Source organism: Ranitomeya imitator, chromosome 6 (genome assembly GCF_032444005.1).
Source record: "Ranitomeya imitator isolate aRanImi1 chromosome 6, aRanImi1.pri, whole genome shotgun sequence".
In the NCBI taxonomy this organism is placed as follows: domain Eukaryota; kingdom Metazoa; phylum Chordata; class Amphibia; order Anura; family Dendrobatidae; genus Ranitomeya; species Ranitomeya imitator.
In genome coordinates this window covers 36,971,110-36,996,818 of record NC_091287.1, presented here as the reverse complement: position 1 = coordinate 36,996,818, position 25,709 = coordinate 36,971,110, and the positions used below count along the sequence as shown (strand labels likewise).

The window sequence follows — 25,709 nt, the reverse complement described above, 5'->3', positions numbered from 1 at the left end:
ACTGGATGGAATAGCATGCCGCTGCAAGATGCTGTGGTAGCCATGCTGGTTCAGTATGCTTTCAATTTTGAATAAATCCCCAACAATGTCACCAGCAAAGCACCCCAACACCATCACACCTCCTCCTCCATACTTCACGGTGGGAACCAGTCATGTAGAGTCCATCTGTTCACCTTTTCTGCGTCGCACAAAGACACGGTCGTTGGAACCGAAGATCTCCAATTTGGACTCATCAGACCAAAGCACAGATTTCCACTAATCTAATGTCCATTCCTTGTGTTCTTTAGCCCAAACAAATCTCTTCTGCTTGTTGCCTGTCCTTAGCAGTGGTTTCTTAGCAGCTATTTTACCATGAAGGCCTGCTGCACAAAGTCTCCTCTTAACACTTGTTGTAGAGATGTGTCTGCTGCTAGAACTCTGTGTGGCATTGACCTGGTCTCTAATCTGAGCTGCTGTTAACCTGCGATTTCTGAGGCTGGTGACTCGGATAAACTTATCCTCAGAAGCAGAGGTGACTCTTGGTCTTCCTTTCCTGGGGCGGTCCTCATGTGAGCCAGTTTCTTTGTAGCGCTTGATGGTTTTTGCAACTGCACTTGGGGACACTTTCAAAGTTTTCCCAATTTTTCGGACTGACTGACCTTCATTTCTTAAAGTAATGATGGCCACTTGTTTTTCTTTACTTAGCTGCTTTTTCTTGCCATAATACAAATTCTAACAGTCTATTCAGTAAGCTGTGTATCCACCAGACTTCTGCACAACACAACTGATGGTCCCAACCCCATTTATAAGGCAAGAAATCCCACTAATTAAACCTGACAGGGCACACCTGTGAAGTGAAAACCATCCCCGGTGACTGCCTCTTGAAGCTCATCAAGAGAATGCCAAGAGTGTGCAAAGCAGTCATCAAAGCAAAAGGTGGCTACTTTGAAGAACCTAGAATATAAGACATAATTTCAGTTGTTTCACACTTTTTTGTTAAGTATATAATTCCACATGGGTTAATTCATAGTTTTGATGCCTTCAGTGTGAATGTACAATTTTCATAGTTATGAAAAAAGAGAAAAATCTTTAAATGAGAAGGTGTGTCCAAACTTTTGGTCTGTACTGTACAATACATCCTTGTTGGCACTTGGGCTTCAAAAGGATTTCCCACATTTTAATTTCCAACTTCTTTATGCCCATTGTAAGTCTGTTTCTTAGAGTGTCAGCTAGATTGCCAGCTCTGGTCTTGTGCTGCAATTCTGTGGCTTCTCTTATGTGGCTTAGATATTTTAATATTTTCTATGACACAGAGGGTGAACATTTTTTAGATCTCTGGGGATCCCAAAAGTCGCACCCCCAGTGATGATTGGAAAGTTTGTATTAATCGATTTTTGAGACCCAATCCAATAGCCACAATCGTAATCTGTTACCACTAAATGGGAGAGCAAGAACCTCCTCTTACGTGATGGCATTACAGGCTCTTCTTTTGATTAGCAGGTTTGGTGCAACATCACATGTGAATCAAGGCACAATGATTGATGACATCTCACCAGGCCGGCTAACCAAAAAAAGAACTATGGAAAATCAGTCAAGAGGCGGTTATCGCGGCTCTCATCCTGCAGTCACAGATTACTGAAATGGCTGAAGGACCGGTGGGTGCGAATTGATTAGTTACACTCTGTGCTAAGGATAGGGGATAACACGCGAGGTCAGGAAAAGTCTTTAAAGTTGAATTGGCAGCCAAAGAGGGGTTAAATGACAGACTGTGCAGTTGCAAAATACTAATCCACTCACACACTCTACCTACCATTTAGGAGGGTGCCACCTAGTATTAAAATTGTATATAGACAATTCTTTTCTTGCGGCAGTCATAACTGCAAATGAAATGCAGGATTATTTAATTAGAGTCTCTTAAGGCAGCTTACCTTTAAGGAATGAGAGCATTTAGAGTTGTTTTGATACAAGGCTCCCAATCAGGGCCGTATTTAGAGTTTCTGCTGCCCTACGCGCTTTTAGTGCTGCCTCCCCCTTTGGTGAGTATGACACCATCGGCAGTGACTTTTGCAAAAATCGCTGATGTGAAAGTCGCCTTTTGCAGCAGTTTTTCAGCATCTGCCATGTAACAGATCACTTATGGCGTTCGGCCTCATTCATTGCCTATGGTATTTGTGGAAATTTGCGGCACTTGCCGCAATCTGGCAAATGCGGTATCATACCTCCCAACTTTCACAACTAGTCACACCCATATCCACGCCCCAAACACACCCATTTAGTACTGCTGATCACACTGATTCATAAACAATAATTATAAACAAAAAAAAAATATGGCCACACAGTGCTCCATACTGTATAACGACCCCACATGATGCTCAATACTGTATAATGGCCACACATGATGCTCCATACTGTATAATGGCCCCACATGATGCTCCATACTGTATAATGGCCACACATGATGCTCCATACTGTATAATGGCCACGCAGTGCTCTATACTGTATAATGGCCACACATGATGCTCTATACTGTATAATGGCCACACAGTGCTCCATACTGTATACTGGCCCCACATGATGCTCAGTACTGTATAATGGCCACACATGATGCTCCATACTATATAATGACCCCACATGATGCTCAATACTGTATAATGGCCACACATGATGCTCCATACTGTATAATGGCCACACATGATGCTCCATACTGTATAATGGCCAGACATGATGCTCCATACTGTATAATGGCCACACATGATGCTCCATACTGTATAATGGCCACACATGATGCTCCATACTGCATAATGGCCCCCTCCCTCACATCTTGTATGCATGGCTCATCTCCCCCCTTCCATCTTGTATGCATGGCTCATCTTCCCCCTCCCATCTTGTATGCATGGCTCATCTCACCCTCCCATCCTGTATGCATGGCTTGGCTCCCCCCCCCCTCTCATCCTATATGCATGCTTCATCTCACCCCCCTCCCATCCTGTATGCATGGCTCATCTCCCCCTCCCATCCTGTATGCATGGCTCATCTCACCCCCTCCCATCCTGTATGCATGGCTCATCTCCCCCTCCCATCCTGTATGCATGGCTCATCTCACCCCCCTCTCATCCTGTATGCATGGCTCATCTCCCCTTCCCCCTCCCATCCTGTATGCATGGCTCATCTCACCCCCCTCTCCTCCTGAAGGCATGGCTCATCTCCCCCCTCCCATCTTGTATGCATGGCTCATCTCACCCCCCTCTCCTCCTGAAGGCATGGCTCATCTCCCCCTCCCATCCTGTATGCATGGCTCATCTCATACCCCCCCTCCCATGCTGTATGCATGGCTCATCTCCACCTCCCATCCTGTATGCATGGCTCATCTCCCCCTCCCATCCTGTATGCATGGCTCATCTCCCCCTCCCATCCTGTATGCATGGCTCATCTCCACCTCCCATCCTGTATGCATGGCTCATCTCCCCCTCTCCTCCTGAAGGCATGGCTCATCTCCCCCTCCCATCCTGTATGCATGGCTCATCTCACCCTCCCATCCTCTATGCATGACTCATCTCACCCTCCCATCCTGTGTGCATGGCTCATCTCATACCCCCCCTCCCATCCTGTATGCATGGCTCATCTCCCCCTCCCATTTCTGTATGCATGGCTCGTCTCCCCCTCCCATCCTGTATGCATGGCTCATCTCACCCCCCCTCCCATCCTGTATGCATGGCTCAGCTCCCCGCTCCCATCTTGCATGGCTCGGCTCCCGGTCCCTTCATCCTCCCCCTGTCCTCCTTGGCGGCCATACTCACCTTTCCCACACTGCGCCGAATATCCCTCCATCTCTGTCTCGGCGCAGAACTTTCTTCCTGCGTGAGCGGTCATGTGGTGCCGCTCATTAAGGTATTGAATATGCATCCATATTCATCACCTTAATGAGCGGTACCACGTGACATGACCGCTCACACAGGACGAGCTGCCGGCGCTGAAACCAGGCATCGCTGGAGTAGGGCGAGTATGACGTCTTCAAGGAGGCAGGCGGGCGGGTGGGCGGCCGGGGGGGGGGGGGTCGGTTGGGAGGTGACCTCGGACTTTAATTGATAAAAACAGAAAAAAAAACTTGCTCAGGTGCCGCCCCTCCCCCACCCTGCCCTAGGCACGTGCCCTCAAGTACCTAGTGGCATATATGGCCCTGCTCCCAATACCCAGCTTCCCTTCAGTTAGGGTTAAAATACATGGTCAAATTCTGTTTGCCTGCAATCACCACTAGGGGGAGCACACTGCACAAGGAATTATACAGTTTCCATTTAATGGACTAACAAGCCTGTATGCAGTGAGCTCCCCCTAGTGGTGAAAGGAAGACAAATAGTTCAAAAGGGGATTTACAGGTGCTAAGAAATCCCTCTACATGAGACCTGGGTAAAGTACGACCTGTGTGTCACATTTGACCCCCTGGCTGTTCCAGTCTGACCTACGGACCCATGGGCTGCACCATACGGCCACCCTCCCCCGCCCGATGTCCCAATATCACTCCTATATCTCTATTCCCAGGATATAAATAGTGATGAATATAATGGCGGAGGAGGGAGCCGCCGGCTCCTTCTTCCGTCATTCAGAATGTGCAACTGAAAGAGCAGACTCGCTGACATCACAAAAGCATGGCTGCAGTGTGGAGTGTCAGTGCACAAGGCAAAAACCGAAGAAGAGAGCTGGAGGAATGGGAGAAAGGCATATTTTATGTAATTTTTAGATGTGTGAGTGTGTGTCTGCATATAGGGGGGCTATGGAGGGCTCATACTGTATATAGGAGGCTATATGGGGCTCACACTGTATGTAGCTATGTAGGGGAGTTGTATGTGGGATCACACTGTATGTAGGGGCGTGTCAGCATACTTAATGCTGTTCAATATTATGTGATACAATTCATATAAAATAATAATATGTTAATATTGAGCACAATTAATTTGAGCCTGTTGATTCGGCCTCCACAACAGTCACAGTCTCTCATGTGGCCCCTCAGGAAAATTAATTGCCCTCCCCTACAAGAACCCGAGTCACATGGTTAAGTATATATCACCATAATGACAGTCTCGTACAACCTTGAAAATAAATGACTAAGGAATAAATGATACAATGAGGAATAATGGCAAACAAGCCGATGTTTTTTCTTATTGCAACATAACTAAAAAGAAAGGGAACGTCGGAAAAAATTGTATCCCACAGATAATAGGTTTATCTCTCTCTTTAATTACAGGAATTGAATTAGTTTTCGAATAAAGGCTTTTATTCATAGTTGAAAAGTTCTTTTGCCAGAAAATACATATTTCTGCATTTTAGTAAACCACAGGAAATGTTAACGGTTTGTCAGACACAAAAATGACATCCTCACAATGGGCAGCTTGCCTCGGTGAGCAAATCTTGACAAGCTGTTTCACAAGCAAAGACATTGCCAGAAGAAAAATCGACCTCTACTTCCTAGTTTGTTATTCTTGGTTTTTTTTCTTATTGTTTGATTTAACATTTTGGAGATCTACAAAATCATTGAAGTTCTCTCCTAAGCTGTGACTACGGAAACATGCCTCATTATTAATGGCTCATTCAGTCTCTTTGGCCTCCCTGATGGTCAATCAGTACTGTCAAAGGCATTCCCTAGTGGTCAACCAACCAACACATAGGTTGCAAAGATACAAAAAAAATGGAAAAAATATGGAGGACAGACATGGAACCTGACCTGTGGCCTCCATCCCCTTATATATCAAGAGAAATTCCATCAATCAACCTCTCACTGGTCCTTTCCAAAGTTTGCAGTGGAACCAAACATTTCTTTTAGCTTGTAGTTCCAGCTCCTTAAAAAATTCTCACAGTATACCAACTCTCCAACGCATGAAGGCGGAAACTCCCTCGACTTGGTCATCTCTCGGCTTTGCTCAGTGGATAATTTCACAAACTCCCCTCTCCCGCTCTCTGACCACAACCTTCTTTCTTTCTCTATAAAGAACTGCCATCCTGCTCAGGTCACCCCCACTTTCCACACTTATAGAAACCGGGTGGTGACGTCCCGATGGGGGCAGGCTTTGCAGCGCTGGGATCCCAGCAGCGGTATACTATATGAATATATATATTACTTTATATATGTATGGCCGGTCCCAACCCATTACATTTGGTCCCAACCCATTACATTGCAGTATATACAGTCATGGCCAAAACTATTGAGAATGAGACAAATAGTAATTTTTCCAAAGTTTACTGCTTCATTTTTGTAATGGCAATTTGCATATACTCCTGAATGTCAAAGAGTGATCAGCTTAACAGCAATTACTGTACTTGCAAAGTCAATATTTGCCCAGAAAATGAACTTTAATCCCCAAAACACATTTCAACATCATTGCAGACCTGCCTTAAAAGGAGCAGCTAACATCGTTTTAGTGCTTGATCCATTAACACAGGTGTGGGTGTTGATGAGGACAGGGCTGGCGATCAATCAGTCATGATTAAGTAAGAATGACATCACTGGACACTTTAAAAGGAGGCTGGTGCTTGGTATCATTGTTTCTCTTCAGTTAACCATGGTTATCTCTAAAGAAACACGTGCAGCCATCATTGCACTGCACAAAAATGGCCTAACAGGGAAGAGTATCGCAGCTACAAAGATTGCACCTCAGTCAACAATCTATTGCATCATCAAGAACTTCAAGGAGAGAGCTTCCATTGTTGTCAAAAAGGCTCCAGGGCGCCCAAGAAAGACCAGCAAGTGCCAGGACCGTATCTTAAAACTGTTTCAGCTGCGGGATCGGACTACCAGCAGTGCCGAGCTTGCTCAGGAATGGCAGCAGGCTGGTGTGAGTGCTTCTGCACGCACTGTGAGGCGGAGACTCTTTGAGCAAGGCCTGGTTTCAAGGAGGGCAGCAAAGAAGCCACTTCTCTCCAGAAAAAACATCCGGGACCGACTGATATTCTGCAAAAGGTACAGGGAGTGGACTGCTGAGGACTGGGGCAAAGTCATTTTCTCTGATGAATCCCCTTTTCGATTGTTTGGGACATCTGGAAAACAGCTTATTCGGAGAAGAAGAGGTGAGCGCTACCACCAGTCTTGTCTCATGCCAACTGTAAAGCATCCTGAAACCATTCATGTGTGGGGTTGCTTCTCATCCAAGGGAATCGGCTCACTCACAGTCTTGCCTAAAAACACAGCCATGAATAAAGAATGGTACCAGAATGTCCTCCAAGAGCAACTTCTCCCAACCGTCCAAGAGCAGTTTGGCGCCCAACAATGCCTTTTCCAGCATGATGGCGCACCTTGCCATAAAGCAAAGGTGATAACTAAATGGCTTATGGAACAAAACATAGAGATTTTGGGTCCATGGCCTTGAAACTCCCCAGATCTTAATCCCATTGAGAACTTGTGGTCAGTCATCAAGAGACGGGTGGACAAACAAAAACCAACAAATTCTGGCAAAATGCAAGCACTGATTATGCAAGAATGGACGGCTATCAGTCAGGATTTGGTCCAAAAGTTGATTGAGAGCATGCCAGGGAGAATTACAGAGGTCTTGAAGAAGAAGGGGCAACACTGCAAATATTGACTTGCTGCATTAACTCATTCTAACTGTCAATATAACCTATTGGTACTCATAATATGATTGCAATTATATTTCTGTATGTGATATAAACATCAGACAAACACTAATAAAAACCAGAGGCCAGCAGATCATGTGAAAATATAATTTTGGTGTCATTCTCAAAACTTTTGGCCATGACTGTACAGCCACACTCGGTGCCGCACTCTATGGGGGATGACACCGTTCTATGCCAGGACCGCGGCGGTCCCAGAGGTGATGGCAGTGGGCGCAGGGCACGGGCAGGGCTGCAGAGGGCATGGCCCAGAGCTCACTCAGCAGTGCAGCTGGTGGCAGGCGCTAAAGAAGGCGGTGCGGGAGATCTGGATGACCCGAGGCCGCTCTCCGGTGCTATATTTGTTCTGCATGCTGGGGCTGACAGTCCAGGATCGTCGCTGCTCCTCCGCATACCCATCACTTGGGTATTCCAATATGGCGGTCAGCATACATCCGGTGCGTCGCGGTGGATTGTGGGATTCGAGGATGTCAGGACAGAAGTGGATGACAGACAATTTAAGGTAATTATATAAATATAGATACAGGCCATTAACACCCAGAAACTTATGAAGAACTTGCAGTCATCACTGGCCTCTATCTCCTCCATCTCATGTCCTGATTCTGCACTGAAGCATTACATTGAAACCCTGCAAAGTGCCCTGGATGAAATTGCAACTCCTACACATAAAAGAATTCAGCACAGACGGCGACAACCATGGCACATGCTGAAAACACGTTTCCTGCAGCGGTGCTCCAGGTGTGCCGAATGTCTGTGGAGAAAATCTCATCTACCCGAAGATTTCATCCATTATAAGTTTATGCTTAAAACATACAACACTGCCCTTCACCTCTCCAAACAAACATATTTCAACACCCTCATCATCTCACTGTCCAATAACCCTAAACGTCTTTGACACTTTTCATTCCCTACTCAACCCAAAAGTGCAGGCACCAACCACGGATCTCCGTGCTGACGATCTGGCCAATTACTTCAAAGAAAAAACTGACCATATCCGACAGGAAGTTATCTCCAGATTCCCTCAGACCATGCACTGTCCTCCCTCTCCTTCTACATCTCGCTCACTCTCTGACTTTGAACCAGTCACAGAAGAAGTATTCAGGCACCTTGCATCTTCTCGCCTGACCACTTGCACCAGTGACCCCATTCCGTCACATCTCCTCCAGTCCATTTCCTCTGATGTCACCGCTCACCAAACAAAAATATTCAACCTTTCTCTCTCTTCCGGTATCTTTCCATCCTCATTTAAGCATGCCATCATACTTCCATTACTTAAAAAACCATCCCTCGACCAAAACTGTGCCACTAATTATAGACCTGTCTCTAATCTTCCCTTTATCTCTAAACTCCTCAAATGCTTGGTCCACTCCAGTCTTATCCGCTATCTCTCAGATAACTCTCTTCTCGACCCTCTTCAATCTGGTTTCCGCTCTTAACACTCTACTGAACCTGCCCTCACTAAAGTCTCTAATGATCTACTAACAGCTAAATCTAATGGTCACTACTCCATGCTAATTCTCTTGGATCTCTCCGCAGCATTTGACACTGTGGATCATCAGCTCCTCCTCACTATGCTCCGCTCCATCAGTCTCAAGGACACCGTTCTCTCCTGGTTCTCCTCCTATCTCTCTGACGGCTCTTTCAGTGTATTTTTTGCTGGTTCCTCCTCCTCTCACCTTCCCCTTACTGTTGGGGTTCCTCAAGGATCAGTCCTAGGTCCCCTCCTCTTTTCTCTGTATAACGCTCCTATTGGACAAACAATCAGTAGATTTGGTTTCCAGTACCATCTCTATGCTGATGACACCCAATTATACACTTCTCCTGTTATCACGCCGGCCTTTTTAGAAAACACCAGTGTCTAACCGCTGTCTCTAACATCATGTCCTCCCTCTATCTGAAACTGAACCTGTCAAAAACTGAACTCCTCGTGTTTTCTCCCTCTACTAACCTACCTTTGCCTGACATTGCCATCTCCGAGTGTGGTTCCACCATTAGTTCCAAGCAACATGCCCGCTGCCTTGGGGTCATACTTGATTCCAAGCTTTCATTCACCCCCCACATCCGATCACTGGCTCACTCTTGTTATCTGCACCTCAAAAACATTTCTAGAATTCGACCTTTTCTGACGTTCGACACTGCAAAAACTCTTACTGTTTCTCTTATGTATTCTCGTCTGGACTATTGTAACTCTCTACTAATCAGCCTCCCTCTTACCAAACTCTCCCCGCTCCAATCTGTGCTGAATGCTGCAGCCAGGATCATATTCCTCGCCAACCGTTACACCGATGCCTCTACCTTGTGCCAGTCATTACACTGGTTACCCATCCACTCCAGGATCCAGTACAAACTTATTACCCTCACCCACAAAGCACTCCATGTCTCAGCACCCTACATCTCCTCCCTGGTCTCAGTCTACCACCCTACCCGTGCCCTCCATTCTGCTAATGACCTGAGGTTAACATCCTTAATAATCAGAACCTCCCACTCCCGTCTCCAAGACTTTTCACGTGCTGCACCAATTCTTTGGAATGCACTACCCAGAATAATACGATTAATCCCCAATCCCCACAGTTTTAAGCGTGGCCTAAAAATACAATTGTTCAGACTGGCCTACGGCCTCAATGCATAACCTAACTATCCCTGTGTGGCCCATTCAAAAACTTAAACCATAATCGGGTTCCTCGCATCATGTTCTCATACACTTTATGCATTTAATTAGCCCTCAGTGTCTCTACTGTTACAAATTTAGGCTGTTAACTGATTCATGCAGCTTTACATTAACACCCGATTCTTACACTATGGCTGGTCTGAACAACGAAAGCAATTGTTACCATCCACCTTTTGTGTCTCCCCTTTTTCCCATAGATTGTAAGCTTGCGAGCAGGGCCCTCACTCCTCTTGGTATATGTTTTGATCTGTGATTATTGTTATGCTGTAATGTCTATTGTCTGTACAAATCCCCTCTATAATGTAAAGTGCTGAGGAATATGTTGGCGCTATATAAATAAAATTATTATTATTATTATCTTGTGCTATAAGCATTTCTAGCGATATAAAAAGCCGAATGTTTTATTAAACACTATTTGGGACAGTAATTGATTCTGGAATACATTGCTATATGAAACATATGACAGATTTAATTAGTAAATTATGTTAACCAGCGGTCAGCCTCCTCCCTAGAGGGCAGGATTAGAAACCCTTGATTTCCAGAGATAAAAAGCTATCATTTTAAAAAAGGCCAATAAGACACGTGTAGGGACAAATTGCGGCCATCAGCTTCACTTGCTATAAAACGTGTGTTATTCTGAGTACATATACATAATTAGATATACTTTCCGGCGCCTAATCCGCTTGTGTCATCAAGTATGACCGACTATTGAAGATTGGACTCGAAAGGAGATCTCTGGGGTTGGGGGTATTTCAATGAATGTGTCTGATTTGCATTCGATCAAAGGAAGAAACATCTAAAACACATGAAAGAGAACAGTTATGAAGAATCAGTACTAATATGTACTGAAGACGCACCAAGGTCAGGTAGGAAGAACACAGCGGGAAACTTCTTATGGAGGAATCAACGGACTGTTAAAGGAGTATTTCCATCTAAGGCAGGATATGTTATCAATCACTCTATAATCAGTGGGGGATCGACCTTTACGATCGCCACCAGCGCAACAGCCTCTTCTAAGGCCGGCGTCACACTAGCGAGTTTTACGGACGTATGAGCGCATTAAATACGTCCGTAAAACACGCATTACACACGGCCCAATTATTCTCTATGCCCCTGCTCCTATCTGCCGTATTTTACTGATCTGTATTATACGGCTTTCTACAGCCGTAGAAAATCGCAGCATGCTGCGTTTGTCACCGTATTGCGCAAAAAAAAAATATCACCAATGCAAGTCTATGGGGGCCCGAAAAATACGGATTACACACGGACCAGCAGTGTGACTTGCGATAAATACGCGGCGGTGTTAGCGAGAAAAGCCGGCAATTCAGTGCGGTGTACAGTAAAAGCACACTGACAGCTTACAATAGAATAGGTGGAATAAATGTGTACACATAGAATAGGTATATATATATATATATATATATATATATATATATACAATTATTATTATTATTAAAAAGTAATTTAATGAAATAAACACACCGTTTGTTGTAATATTTTACTGTATCCTCATATGAACTCGAGCCTGGGAACTTTACTGAATTTTTCCCACGCTTGAAGGACATCCAGCAGAGGGCGCCTCACCGCGAATGAAGGTAACTACAGGTCATTGACCTAGCTTCCATTCATTCGCTGGGGTTTTACAGCCAGGAGCATAGCTGCATTATAGCAGAGCTCCTGGCTGTAAAAAAAATTAACCCCTTCAGATGGATCTACAACGTGGGACGTTACAGGTCCTCGGAAGGTATGTATATTGTTGGTTTATTATTTTTTCTTTGTCACAGTGCGAGGGTCTTCAGCGAGTGGATTGAGCGTACAATAAAATATTACAACAAATGGTGTGTTTATTTCATTAAATTACTTTTTAATAATGTGTGTGTTTTTTTTAACTCTTTCATGCTATTGGATTAATAATGGATAGGTGTCAGAATTGACGCTTCTCCATTATTAATCTGTCTTAATGTCACCTTACAATAGCAAGGTGACATTAACCCTTCATTACCCCATATCCCACCGCTACACGGGAATGGGAAGAGAGTGGCCAAGTGCCAGAATAGGCGCATCTTCCAGATGTGCCTTTTCTGGGGTGGCTGGGGGCAGGTGTTTTTAGCTAGGGGGGGGCCAATAACCGTGGACCTTCTCCAGGCTATTAATATCTGCCCTCAGTCACTGGCTTTACTACTCTGGCGGAGAAAATTGCGCGGGAGCCCACGCCAATTTTTTCCGCCATTTAACCCTTTAATTTAATAGCTAGAACGGCCAAATTTTGCACATACACACTACTAACATTAGTAGTGTGGAATATGCAAAAAAAAAAAAGGGGGATATGACATGGTTTACTGTATGTAAACCATGTCACATAACATGTCGGGTTTAGGAAGGAGATAGCAAAAGCCGGCAATTGAATTACCGGCTTTTAAGCTATTAATATATATACATATATGTGTCTCAATGATATATATATATATATAGACAGTATATATGTTTTTATTATTTTTTGAGCACATGGATCCCTTGTATATCCGTATGTCGGTTTTGCAAGCCTGCGAGAAAATCTCGCAGTACGGATGCCATATGGATTACATACGGAGGATGCCATGCGCAAAATACGCTGACACACCCTGCCCACGGAGGAGATACGGACCACTATTTTGGGGACTTTTCAGCGTATTACGGCCGTAAAATACGGACCGTATTGTCTTACGCCGAGTGTGACGCCGGCCTAACTCTTCTGTGAGCAGATAGGAACTGTAAACGGAACCATTCACTTGTGCAGAGTTGTGGTGCAGTTTCACAGCGTAGTTGGCAGTCGGGGGGTTGCTTGCAGGAAAACGCAGTGAAGGGGACCCAACGCAACATCAACTCCGGTAGCTCCTTAATCTCAGGATTGTTGGGGAATAGTGACGAGTGAACGTGCTGGGATAAGGTGTTATCTTCACATGCCCGGGTGCCACAAGAGTGTCTTCGGCGTGCTCGAATACTATGTTTGAATCGCCGCGGCTGCATGTCTCACGGTTGTTCGACAGCCACAACACATGCAGGGACTGCCTAACAAAGAAGCAATCTCTGCACAACACATGCAACCGCGTGGACTCGAACATGGTATTCGAGCACGATGAAGACACTCCATTGGCACCTGAGTTTGCTCAGGTAACACCTTATCTGAGCAGGTTCGCTCAACACTATTGTGGAACCCAATGAATCGCCAAATAATTTCCATATCCTAGCCTTAAACAATTTTCATTCCTTACAGGTTAGAAGGTATTTCATTGAACCAGTGGCGTAGTAGTGTAGATTGTCGATCCTCGGGGCACCCCCTTAACTCATGGAACAGTTAGCGCTCACTGAGTTTTTCCATCCTTGCAGCGCTGGAGTCCTGGGTTCAAACCCCACCAAGGACAACATCTGCAAAGAGTTTGTATGTTCTCTCAGTGTTTGCATGGGTTTCCTCCGGGTTATCTGGTTTCCTTCCACATTCCAAAGACATACTGATAAGGAATTTAGATTGTGAGCCCCATCAGGGACAGTGATGATGATGTGGGCAAACTGTAAAGTGCTGCGGAATATGTTAGTGCTATATAAAAATAAAGATTATTATTATTCCCACTACTGAATTTCTTATCCCCTAAATATTTTGTATGTTAAGAAAATACTGATGTAAGAATAATTTGGCTTTTTGCGGAAACCCAAAAAAAGTCTAAAAGAAATACATTTATTTATAGCATTTTATTACCCTAGCCCTACCTTTAGCCCTAACCCTAGCCCTAGTAGCTACTCAGTATTTACATTTGCAAGATGCAGAAGTCGAAATCCAACTCACCTGGCGGTAGCGACTGGGGTGACAAAAGCAGCAGATAGCCATCACTCCAAAATTAAGTGGGCTTGCCAACGTTGCCCATTGCAGTCAACATTGAAGGGTTGGGGTAAAAAATGTTGCATTGCAATATAATTCTATGCCCAGGGAAAATCACCCTTGTCGTCCTCTTACCACACTATGGTACTACACAGAACAGCCTGACGTAAACCAAAATAAAACTTTTTTGGCTTCCAATGGGCAAATGGGGCACCGTGGATATTTTTGGAGAAGCATTCTTGGCATATGCACCATAAACCGAAGTAATTTTGGACTGGCCAAAATATTTAATAATATAGAGGAGGATAGACAATGTTTTCTACAAGAAAGTACACATATATACAGTACACGTATAAACAGCATGAGGAGCCAAAACAGCACAGCGCCGAAAACCGTAGTGGTCGTACTCGGGTACTGCAGCTTATCTCCTATTGAAATTGTGAAGAACCCCTTTAACTCCAAGTTGGGCGGCAGCTATCGGGAGAATTGCAGCTCTGTATAACCGAATCAAAAGTCTGAATTATGGCTCTATGTATATTAAATTAAAAATTGAATAAGTCCAGTATTTTCAGATAACTGTATAGAATCTGAAAATCACCTTATTTAAAAATTATTTTGCTTTCCCACCATAAAAAACAAAATCTTTTAAAATGCCGGCCGTTAGGCGTTTCCTTTCTGTGTAATTCGCTCTTCACTGCCTGTTAAGTGTAATCTCATACCGCCCAACTTTTGAAGAAGGCAAAGAGAGACAAAGTTTGCGGTGTGCCTAGTGCACCACGGCAAATTTTAGGCCACGCCCTGACCACACTCATTTCACAACTAGTCACACCCATATGCAAGCCCCAACCACACCCATTTAACACTGCTGATCACACTGTTTCATAAGCAATAATTATAAATAGAAAAAAATATGGCCACACAGTGCTCCATACGGTATAATGGCCACACAGTGCTCCATACTGTATAATGGCCACACATGATGCTCCATACTGTATAATGGCCACACAGTGCTCCATACTGTATAATGGCCACACAGTGCTCCATACTGTATAATGGCCACACATGATGCTCCATACTGTATAATGGCCACACATGATGCTCCATACTGTATAATGGCCACACAGTGCTCCATACTGTATAATGGCCACACAGTGCTCCATACTGTATAATGGCCACACATGATGCTCCATACTGTATAATGGCCACACATGATGCTCCATACTGTATAATGGCCACACATGATGCTCCATACTGTATAATGGCCACACATGATGCTCCATACTGTATAATGGCCGCACATGATGCTCCATACTGTATAATGGCCACACATGATGCTCCATACTGTATAATGGCCACACAGTGCTCCATACTGTATAATGGCCACACAGTGCTCCATACTGTATAATGGCAACACATGATGCTCCATACTGTATAATGGACACACAGTGCTCCAAACTGTATAATGGCCACGCATGGGGCGGAGCTTTGGGTCTCCTCAAGACAGCCTGGGAGTGGAGCTCTGGGTTTCTACAGACAGCTTAAGGGTGGAATTCTGGGTCTCCACAGACAGCGTGTGGGGGGAGCTATGGTCCCCACAGACAGCCTGGGGGCAGAACTCTGGGTCTCCACAGACAGTAAGGGGGTGGAGCTATGGTCCCCACAGACAGAAAGGGGGCGGTGCTCTAGTTCTTTACAGACAGCATGGGGCGAAGCTTTGGGTCTCCACAGACAGCATGTGGGGGGAGCTACGGGTCACCACAGACAGCCTGGGGGTGGAGCTCTGGGTCTCTACAGAGCCTGGGGGTGGAGCTCTGGGTCTCTCCAGTCAGCATGGGGGTGGAGCTCTGGGTCTCTCCAGTCAGCATGGGGGCGGAGCTCTGGGTCTCCAGACAGTATGAGGGGGCGGAGCTTTAGCTCTCTGTACAGAAAGTTTCGGTGCTGCCTTGTCTCTGCTCCTGCTCTCCTTTCTGCCGAACTGCATTCAGGCATAACCAAGAAGCAGAATTTCAGTTTGAGGCCGAGTAGTCAATGGTGTACAATGCATGCTGGTAACTGAGAGGAAGGAAGTTCTAGCACCAACAGTGCTTGCAAAATGCTGATGAAGAGGAACTGCACAATGAAGAAAAGCAAGTTACAGAGAATTGGGATTGTTCTTGGACACAGTAGACGGGTATGTGTTCCAAATGCAGTTATAAGTTGTCAAGGGGGGATGAGTATCGCAAGACGTTTCAACAGGTTTTACGTGAACTAACAGGTACGCTTTAGACACCTGTGCCCTAGAATCCTACATTACCCCCTTTGAACATCCCAAATTATTAAGACTATTAGATTTAACCCATGAGCCACCCAGGATCTCCAGGTTTATTAACCCATAATCTTCCCTGGACCACAATGAGTAAGTGATGAAAACAATCTGAGATCACCAGAAAGATAATCAAGAGCTTCTACACTACTCCGTGTTCGGTGGTATACATGAAGACATTTAATAGGGAATAAAAAAAGGGACTCTGCCACCAATACATCTTTAAGCTGCCCATAAAAAAATCTGGCCCTTGAGGAGCAGCCATGAGGACGTCTATAGCTCGGCAGGGGAATGTGCAGCTCTGCAGCGTTACGGTGCTCCCTGTACAGCTGTACTGTAGTAAGGTTCAGTTGCATGCATTAATTATGGCACTGGTGCCTGTGCAAAATGTCTCCCAATTGAAAACAATAAAATTTATTCAGCTGAAAATTTTATTTTAAAAATGAAAAACAAAAAAAATTGAAAAAAAAAATCGACAATAAATGTATCTGTGACAATGTCTGGCTGAATAGCTGTAAAACAGCATTCTATCAATATTCACCGGCAGAAGAATTAATGAGGGTTTTATGTAGTGGAAGGTCAGACGGACATTAATCTGGCATGATCTGTGATAAAAGGAAACATTAATCCAAGTAATTAAATCCACAGATGACTAAATCCGCAGACGGTCAGTGTTCCCTTCGAAATCAAACCTTCTCATATTTGCATCTCCGGGAGCAAATCTTATCCTGTGTAGTAAAGGTCTCTCCTCCTCTTATCAGCCAAGGATTCATTACAGCGTGGATGTGGAGGCAAGATAATAATCGAATACTAGGATGTGACGTTCCAAACTGACAAGACGGTTTTTAGGATAAGTTAAAAATCAAGGCAAAAATACGGCGGAAAAATATAAAGTATAGCTTACAGAGGCAATTGAGCCTTAGCGATAAGGAGTCTGTAGGGCCGCTTAAAGCCCATTAGGTTAACGAGAAAAGTCAAGGCCCATGGCAACTCATCAATGGGGCCCTGAGGTGTTCAATGTTGTGATCTCCTCCTGTGCGGTCTCTTGGAGAACCCACCTCACTCATCATTGACGGGATCTTCTGCAGTGCCGCCTCTCAGACACCATCCCACACTCCTACCACCACTGTGCCACTTCAAGTTCTCACCACCAAGATTCCCCTGCAGAGTAGCCCACTCTGACACCCCAATGCATCACCTCACCACCGTCCCACACTCCTCACCATCGGTCTACCACCACTGTGCCACTTCAAGTTCTCACCACCAAGATTCCCCTGCAGAGTAGCCCACTCTGACACCCCAATGCATCACCTCACCACCGTCCCCACACTCCTCACCATCGGGCTACCACCACTGTGCCACTTCAAGTTCTCACCACCAAGATTCCCCTGCATAGTAGCCCACTCTGACACCCCAACGCATCACCTCACCTGTGGGCGTGATAACATGATTTGCAATGGCCGGAATCATCATCAGCTCCCTGCAAAGCTCTATTCAACAGCGTCATTGTGCATCTGTGCGGTGTACCCACTGCCCATGACCAGAAATGCAGGAGACGTACACGAGCCGCCTTCCCAAAAACAAGAGATCTGAACAAAAGAGGCAGTCATCTCCCGCTGTCTCATGGTAGTTACTCGATTTGGCATCTAAAAGGGTTTACTCCTTAATAACCAGGCCAAATTTTTCAAATCTGACATGTCACTTTGTGACTCTGGAACGTTTCAAACATATCCCATTGATTTTTTAAATTGTTTTTTCGTGATATATTATTCTTCATGGTAATTTTAAATTTAGTTCAATATGTTTTGGGTTTATTTATAAAAATATTTATGAAACAAAAATTTGACAAAACTTTGGAGATTTTTTCTTTTTAAAAATTAGCAATTTTAAAATTTTGAAGGATTGTCCATTTAATCCAGACGGTCATACCTCTTAAAAAAAAAAATTAACAAACAACATTTACCTAATATCTATCTTACATCAGCACCATTTGTAAAATCTTTTATTTTATTAAGATGTTAGAAGGTTTAAAAAGGTCTAATTTTTTTTCAAAGAAATTGACAAAACAATTTTTTTTTCAAAGGACTTATTCAGTTTTGAACCCAAAGTGAGACCATTTAAAAAAAAAAAAAAAAAAAAACACTTCTCATCATATTCAAAACTGCTGTCAGGTAATTCATTAACCCTTCAGAAGCGGCATGGCAAAAATTAAAAAAATTTACTTTTACAGGCCACTATAATTGGCAAACTTTAAGACACTCATTTTTTTGTGAATTGCCATTGCAACCATCAGGACCACAAGAGTCATGATCTCAGGGTGACAACGGGGTTAAAGAGGGGATCCCCCCCACACGCCATTAACCATATAGATGCCTGACCCCAGTCTTACCAATTGCCAGAGCAGGAGCCTACAAACATATACATTCCTCCGTACTAATGGAAGGAGAAGAGCGATCACAATATTCTCCCCTAGAATAACCCTTTAGATGCATCTATAAAATGTTTTAGTGGGTCTGTAAAAATATGAAGATGTTTGGGCTTTGGCGGTCATACAGAATAACTCGCCTGTAGTCTAGAACGTTCCTTTATCAATATAATGGACCTCGGCACAAATAATTCAAAAAGGTCCTTGAGGACGAAACAAGCCCTAAAAGAAAACAAAAATCAATACCAGTGTATACGGCAGCCATCGATCTTCTTAACAAGAGATGGAAATCGTACAGCACAGATTATAGAGTTTATAACGGACAGATCTTTACTAAACTTTAAAGACCCTGGTGTGAAGCCAGGGGGCCTTTACTTTTTACACTCAATATAATGATTTCTCAATATAAAGTAATTGGCCGGCCAATAATATGCAGCTGACATTCGTGGTGCACACCGTTCAGAAGATGGCACAACACTTAGCGGAAAGCAAGGTGTGAACTAGAGCTACAAGCTCTGCAATAGGAGCCTTAAAGGAAACGTAGCATTTACCATAAATCACAGTATAACCCCTTCAAGGGACTATCCACTTTACAGGATCTTTTTTTATTTATACACGGGTGTGCTTTAATATATACCGTAATTTAACCCTTTCATCATATGGCTATATTTCTTTTTTCTTCTTCTTCCAAGAGCTATAACTATTTTAAATTTATCCATCAACGTAGGCATGTAAGGAATTGTTGTTGTTTTTTTGGGGGAGGAGTAATTGTAGTTTTGAATGTTCCCCATACACTTTACTATGTATTGTACTGGAAAACAAGACAAAAATAATAATTCCAAGTGGGGTAAAGTAAACGCTATTCCGTCAGTTTTTTTTGAGTTTTGTTTTAAATCGGTGTTTATCCTATGGTTAAAAAAAAAATGAGGAGGCAATATTATTCTTCAGATCATTACAATTATGGTAACAAGCTTTTATGTTATTTTTTACATATATTTTAGTGATTAAAAAAAAATCGGAAATTTGTAAAATAAGAAAAAAAAATTTTTTTTGTTTATGTCACCGTTTTTCCGAGACCTATAACTTTTTTATTTTTCTGTTCATGTGGCTGTGTGAAGGCTTGTATTTTTTTTTTAATGAGGAGCTATAATTTTCTTTGATACCATTTTCATTGCTTTTTATTGCAATTTCAAGGCAGTCAGATGAACGAAAAACATCAATTCTGACAAATAGAGTTATTTTTTTCACTTTAAGGGGTCAATCAATTTTATATTTTTAAAGATCCGTCTTTTACTGACCCGGTGATGCCAAAATTTGTTTGTTTTTGGAATTCTTTTATATTGGATGGGGAAGAATGGGGGCCTTTCAAACTCTGAAATATATATTTTTTAAACTCCTCCCCCCCACACACTTTATTTTTGGTTTCCACAAGGGACCTGAATCTGTGATAACTCGATTGCTCATACTACAATACTAATATGGGCTTCATGGTGGTACACACGTCAAACCATGGGCAATTGTGTATAATAGCGCTGGCAACCAATGGAGCCCTATTTCTATTATCCTACCCTAGACCGCCGCCATTACCTCTTCATACTGCTCATGCTTCCAGATCAGAGAAACCAATTTATTTTTTTTAGTTTCACTCATTTTGATTTGCATTTTTACTGCTGGTAGTCTATTAAATTCTATATTAATTTCAGGCATTTCTACATGAATTGCTATTCGAGACAGCAGCCGTTATCTTTATTTTTTTGCCGGGAAATACTTTCAAAAATATTCCTATTTTCTGCACTAAGAAAATGTTGTTTGTAATAATTCTTTGTATATACAACTTACTGAAAATAGCTGGAAATGTCAGCTCGTCTGCAAATTTCACCATGCCTCAGCGTATTAATATTAGGTCATTAAGTCGAAGGATTGATATGTTACTAATATTTTGAGATCAACCTAATGTTGCTGGAAAATCCTTAATGACAAACTTTTCCCACCAGTAAAAAAAAAAAGGGGAAACCTGTGCACGCGTGCAACCGCAGCTCCTGAGCTGACCCCGATCAGATCAAATTCTATCCTCCGAACAGAGGAAACATCTCTTCTCTGCAGCCATAGCACATAATGTCTAAGACACGATACTGAGAGACTTCTACGTTCACAGTCCTGTCTTCAACAGGACGCTGTTAGCTCATACTTTTGAAACTTGGACTCAAACTTAGAAACCCCTGGTATGGAAGATTAGAAACATTAATGGGTTATTCCCAAAAACAATCAAGTTATCCCATATCCATAGAGTTGGTTGGGCTACCGCTGAGACACACAGTGATCCCATTTGCAACCCTGTCCTAAATGGAGCAGAATTTCGCAAGCGCGGTCGACTCCACTTCAGTCATTGCCTATAGGACTGTTGAGAACAATGATCAGCTACTTCCGACAGTCCCATAAATGAAGCAGGCAGAGGCTGTATATGTAAGAGGACGGAGGAGTGAAGAAATGCACATAATAGTGCTTCAGCCAAGTATCTGTAGATAAACAGTGTCATCTGCTGACCAAAGACGACAGAGAAAGTGAAAGCAGAGAGCACTGCATTAGTAGGAACACAAGAGTGAAATGCATGTTTCCTCAGGGAGGAGATTGAAGAAGACACCAGGTCAGGTAATACTTGTGGCATAGTTAGTAAGTATAAAAGGCCCAGGAGGGCAATGAAGGGGATGAGTTGGCGGCAAAACCTGTAGCAGGACGGACATGTGGTACAGTGAGCTGGCTTATAGCTGTCATTACGAGAGACCAGAAGCAAGTAAAGAGCTGACTCAAGTAGTCAGACGCGAGTGGTGGTCAGGGACTAAACCGGGGCGATCAGAGGCCAGAGACGAGAGACCAGATTAGAGAGATCTGAGCCGAGGCCAGAGATCAGATTTGGGAGCTCCAAACAGAGTGAGCTGAGCCAGGGCTGAGAGAAGAGAGTCCAGGTCACAGAGGAAAAACGTTTGTGTGAGCTGTTCCTTATGCAGATACCATGTTTTTCTTTTTTCATAAATTTTCAAAAATTTCTACATTTCTGGTTTTTTTCAGTCAAGATGGGGTGCAGAGTGTACAATAATGAGAAAAAAAAATTAACTTTTTTGAATTTACCAAATGGCTGCAATGAAACAGAGTGAAAATTTTAAAGGAGTCTGAATACTTTCCGTACCCACTGTATATATACGTCGTATAGATACTCTGCTTCATTGCATTGCCGTATGTCATAATTCATTATACTGTTATTGTTTACTGTTACCCATAATACTGTGTGTGTGTCTCATATATATATTATATACACACATACACACGTACGTGTTGGGCTGCAGGGCTACATTCTTGGGGAAGGGGCACCTCCGCTCCATTCAAGAAAATGGACAGGATCCCATTAGCAAAGGAGGAGACAGTGCTACCATCTACCTGTATTGAATATTTGAGGATTTGGATTGTTACCGTTGCAGGCATCCACCATAGCATAAGTTTCGGAGATTCAGCAAGCCCCTTGGCCTGGGCAAATGAGTCCAATATAAGAAAGAAAAAAAAAAAGGCGTCTCTTAAAATCTTGCCAGCTTTATGACATTTCCATTAAAAAACAGGTCACAAAGAGAACAGTGTTCTGGCATTGACGCGTTTCGACTTTAGCAATCTTAATCATAACATGTCCCTCGTATGTTGCTTTCTCATTTTAAAAAATTTACAACCTCCCCCCGCAGTGACATCACTAGAATTAATTATATGCAGACACATGTAGTAAATCAATAGTGTTCCATAAATGGTGAAATTAACTTTATACTATACGGTATCCCACCACCCACCAAAAAACACTTTAATTTTTTTTTTTATTTCTTTGCCTTTCTTTTACCTTAATAATATTACCTAATAAATGCACATAAGGTCATTCCAATAATTAAGTCCCAATTGATCCACTACTCGTGTGCTTGCATATAAGTAATTAATTCTAGTGATGTCACTGCGGGGGGAGGGTGTTAATGTTTTTTAAATGAGGAAGCAACATGCAAGGGACATGTTACGATTAAGACTGCTGAAGTCGAAACGCGTCAAAGCCAGAACTCTGTCCCCTTTGTGACCTGTTTTAAAGGAAATGTCTGCTTAGTTTGGGCTTAGGGAATAGGTATTTTTCAACCCACTCGTATCGTATTGGGGCAGCGACGGAGGTTGCCAGGTTGAGGTTAAAGGGAATCGGTCACCCCATTTTTTGCCTATAAGCTGCGGCCACCGCCATCATGGGCTTATCTACAGCATTCTGTAATGCTGTAGATAAGTCCCCGATGTAACCTGAAAGATAAGAAAAACAAGTTAGATTATACTCACCCAGGGACGGTCCGGTCCGGTCCGAGGGGCGTCACAGGTCCGGGTCCGGCGCCTCCCATCTTCATGCGATGACGTCCTCTTCTTTGCTTCCTGTCGCGGCTCCTGCGCAAGCGTACTTTATCAGCCCTGTTGAGGGCAAAGCAAAGTACTGCAGTATGCAGGCGTCGGGAAAAGTCAGAGAGGCCCAGCGCCTGCGCACTGCAGTACTTTATGCTGCCCTCAACAGGGCAGATAAAGTACGCCTGCGCAGGAGCCGGAGCTGCGACAGGAAGCAAGGAGGATGTCATCGCATGAAGATGGGAGGCGCTGGACCCGGACTGCGACACCCATCGGACCGGACCACACCAGGACCGCCCCTGTGTGAGTATAATCTAAATTGTTTTTCTTATCTTTCAGGTTACATTGGGGGCTTATCTACAGCATTACAGAATGCTGTAGATAAGCCCCTGATGGCGGTGGCCGCAGCTTATACGCGAAAATTGGGATGACAGATTCCATTTAAGTAAGAAGATAATAAAAAGACCGGGGAGATGGGAGCCTAACTTATCAGTTGTACACTAAGAAGTTGGTGCTAATCTTCTTTTTAGACAATTTATACAGGGTATATGGTCTGGATTCTGGGGTACGCCTTCATCCATTGGGAAGAAAACAGAGCGCAACATTGGTGACACGGGCCCAAACTGTTGTGGTCTCCTGATAGAGTTAAAGTGTGCTGGCTGGGCATCAGAGGACAAACATGGGATGGCCTGATCGACCAGGTGATGATGATGAGCAACAGACTTCCAGCCCATGATATCATTATTATCCACCATGGAGGAAACAATATCAGAAAATTGGGAATGGTGGAGTTACCACTTCCAATATAAATAAAAGGTCGGTCAGAGGTCAGAAAGAGGTTTCTAAGGGTTAGGAGGTGTTTTCTGAAATTATTCCTAGGTTACTCTCGGTTAAATCGATGGATCTTAGATTTTGTGAGAAAATAAGGAAACGTTTGAATAGATCAAGGTTTAACTTTTTGCCGACAATTGGAGGTTTCTCCCTTATTCACGTTGACTTGGAAGGTTGGTTGCCCGGCCTTTATAGAGATGACTTAATACATTTTTTGGAAATTGTTAAGGATATTTTAAAGCTATACTTACAAGCAATGGTGGAAATCGCTCTTGGTGGGATGGGTCCATGATTGTCTGGTTAGGAAAGATGGCCAGGTGGGGTTAGTCATACAAGTAACTGAATGGACAGCAAGTTTTTTTGGTTAACGGGCTTGAGCTGTTGCTAAGCTGCGGTGATTGGTGGTAAACTGTTGGCTATGGGAAATTTAGAAAGGTTGTTGAATATAAATGTTGTGTTTGCAGAAGTATTACTTGTGCATAAAGGCCGTGGACAATTTTGTCCACAAAGTCAACAAGTCAGAACGTTTATTTTATACGCTGTGTACATAAGCTGTAAGTATTGTGTAATGCCATAGTGATAAAGTCTGATGTAAAAAATTATCAATACCTCCCGCTCTGCATTTATTATCTATCACCAGAATGAGAAACATCCTTCTGAACTTCCGTCACTTCTTACCTTTGAGGCGATGGCTTAGGATCTGTTCCAAAATGGAGGCAAAGTTTAAAAATTCAGGTGCAGAATCATCAATGGTCTCAAAGCAGGAACGGTCAATCAGCGTCTTCACAGAAAACCTGCAAAAGAGGCAAAAGAAACATGGCAGGATCAATGATGGGGTATTATTAGTAAAGCGCCATTAGCTTCCGGATCGACATTCATAGCACAATAATGGGGAAGCACAATGTCACATATAGTCTTCAAGTGTTCCAGAATATCGTTGAGGGTCATGGAAAAAGGGGAGACCTTCTGGACTCCCCAAATAGTTAAGTCTTTGTGAGGCAGTGCTCCCCCTTTCCAGATACCTTCCCTCAAAACGGAGATGCCCTGACCAGCTCACTGCTCGGCGCCCTCTCTGTGAAGAAACATGGATCAAGACAAATTATTTTACTGGGGCGCAGTGTGGCTAATTTATTAGAGAATAGGGTACGGTGCGAAAAAATTATTGGCTCAGGGGGCACAGGGAGGCCAATGTATTGGCTCAGGGAGCACAGGGTGGCCAATTTATTGGCTCAGGGGGCACAGGGCGGCAAATTTATTGACTCAGGGGGCACAGCTAATTTCTTCAATCAGGGGGCACAGTGCAGCTAAATTTATTGGTTCAGTGGCAGCAATGCGTTTAATTACTTTGTTCAGTGGGCACAGTGCAGCTAATTTATTAGTTTAGGGGCCACATGTGGCTAATTCATTTATTATGGGGGGCACAATGGGGCTGAATTGTTCGATCAGGGGGCACAGTGCGTCTAATTTATTGGTTCAGTGGACACATTATGGCTGATTTCTTCGATCAGTGGGCACAATGGGGCTAATTACTTTAATCAGGGGGTTGCTATTTTTTTTGCAAAGCTCAGTTCGCACGATCATGAAGTAGTAAAACTTTGGATGCAGCATATTTTCACATGCTGCGACTCGTAAA

The 25,709-nt window shown here is 43.6% G+C and overlaps 1 protein-coding gene across 2 annotated transcripts in view; it reads right to left on the bottom strand.

The window, feature by feature from the left end:
* Positions 1–25,709, bottom strand: part of RUNDC3B (RUN domain containing 3B) — a 150,661-nt gene that overhangs the window by 89,251 nt on the left and 35,701 nt on the right. For both annotated transcript variants that reach the window (XM_069729460.1, XM_069729459.1), the window contains exon 2: positions 24,755–24,870. In XM_069729460.1, coding sequence (XP_069585561.1) covers positions 24,755–24,870 — 116 coding nt within the window. The remainder of the gene's footprint in view (positions 1–24,754; positions 24,871–25,709) is intronic.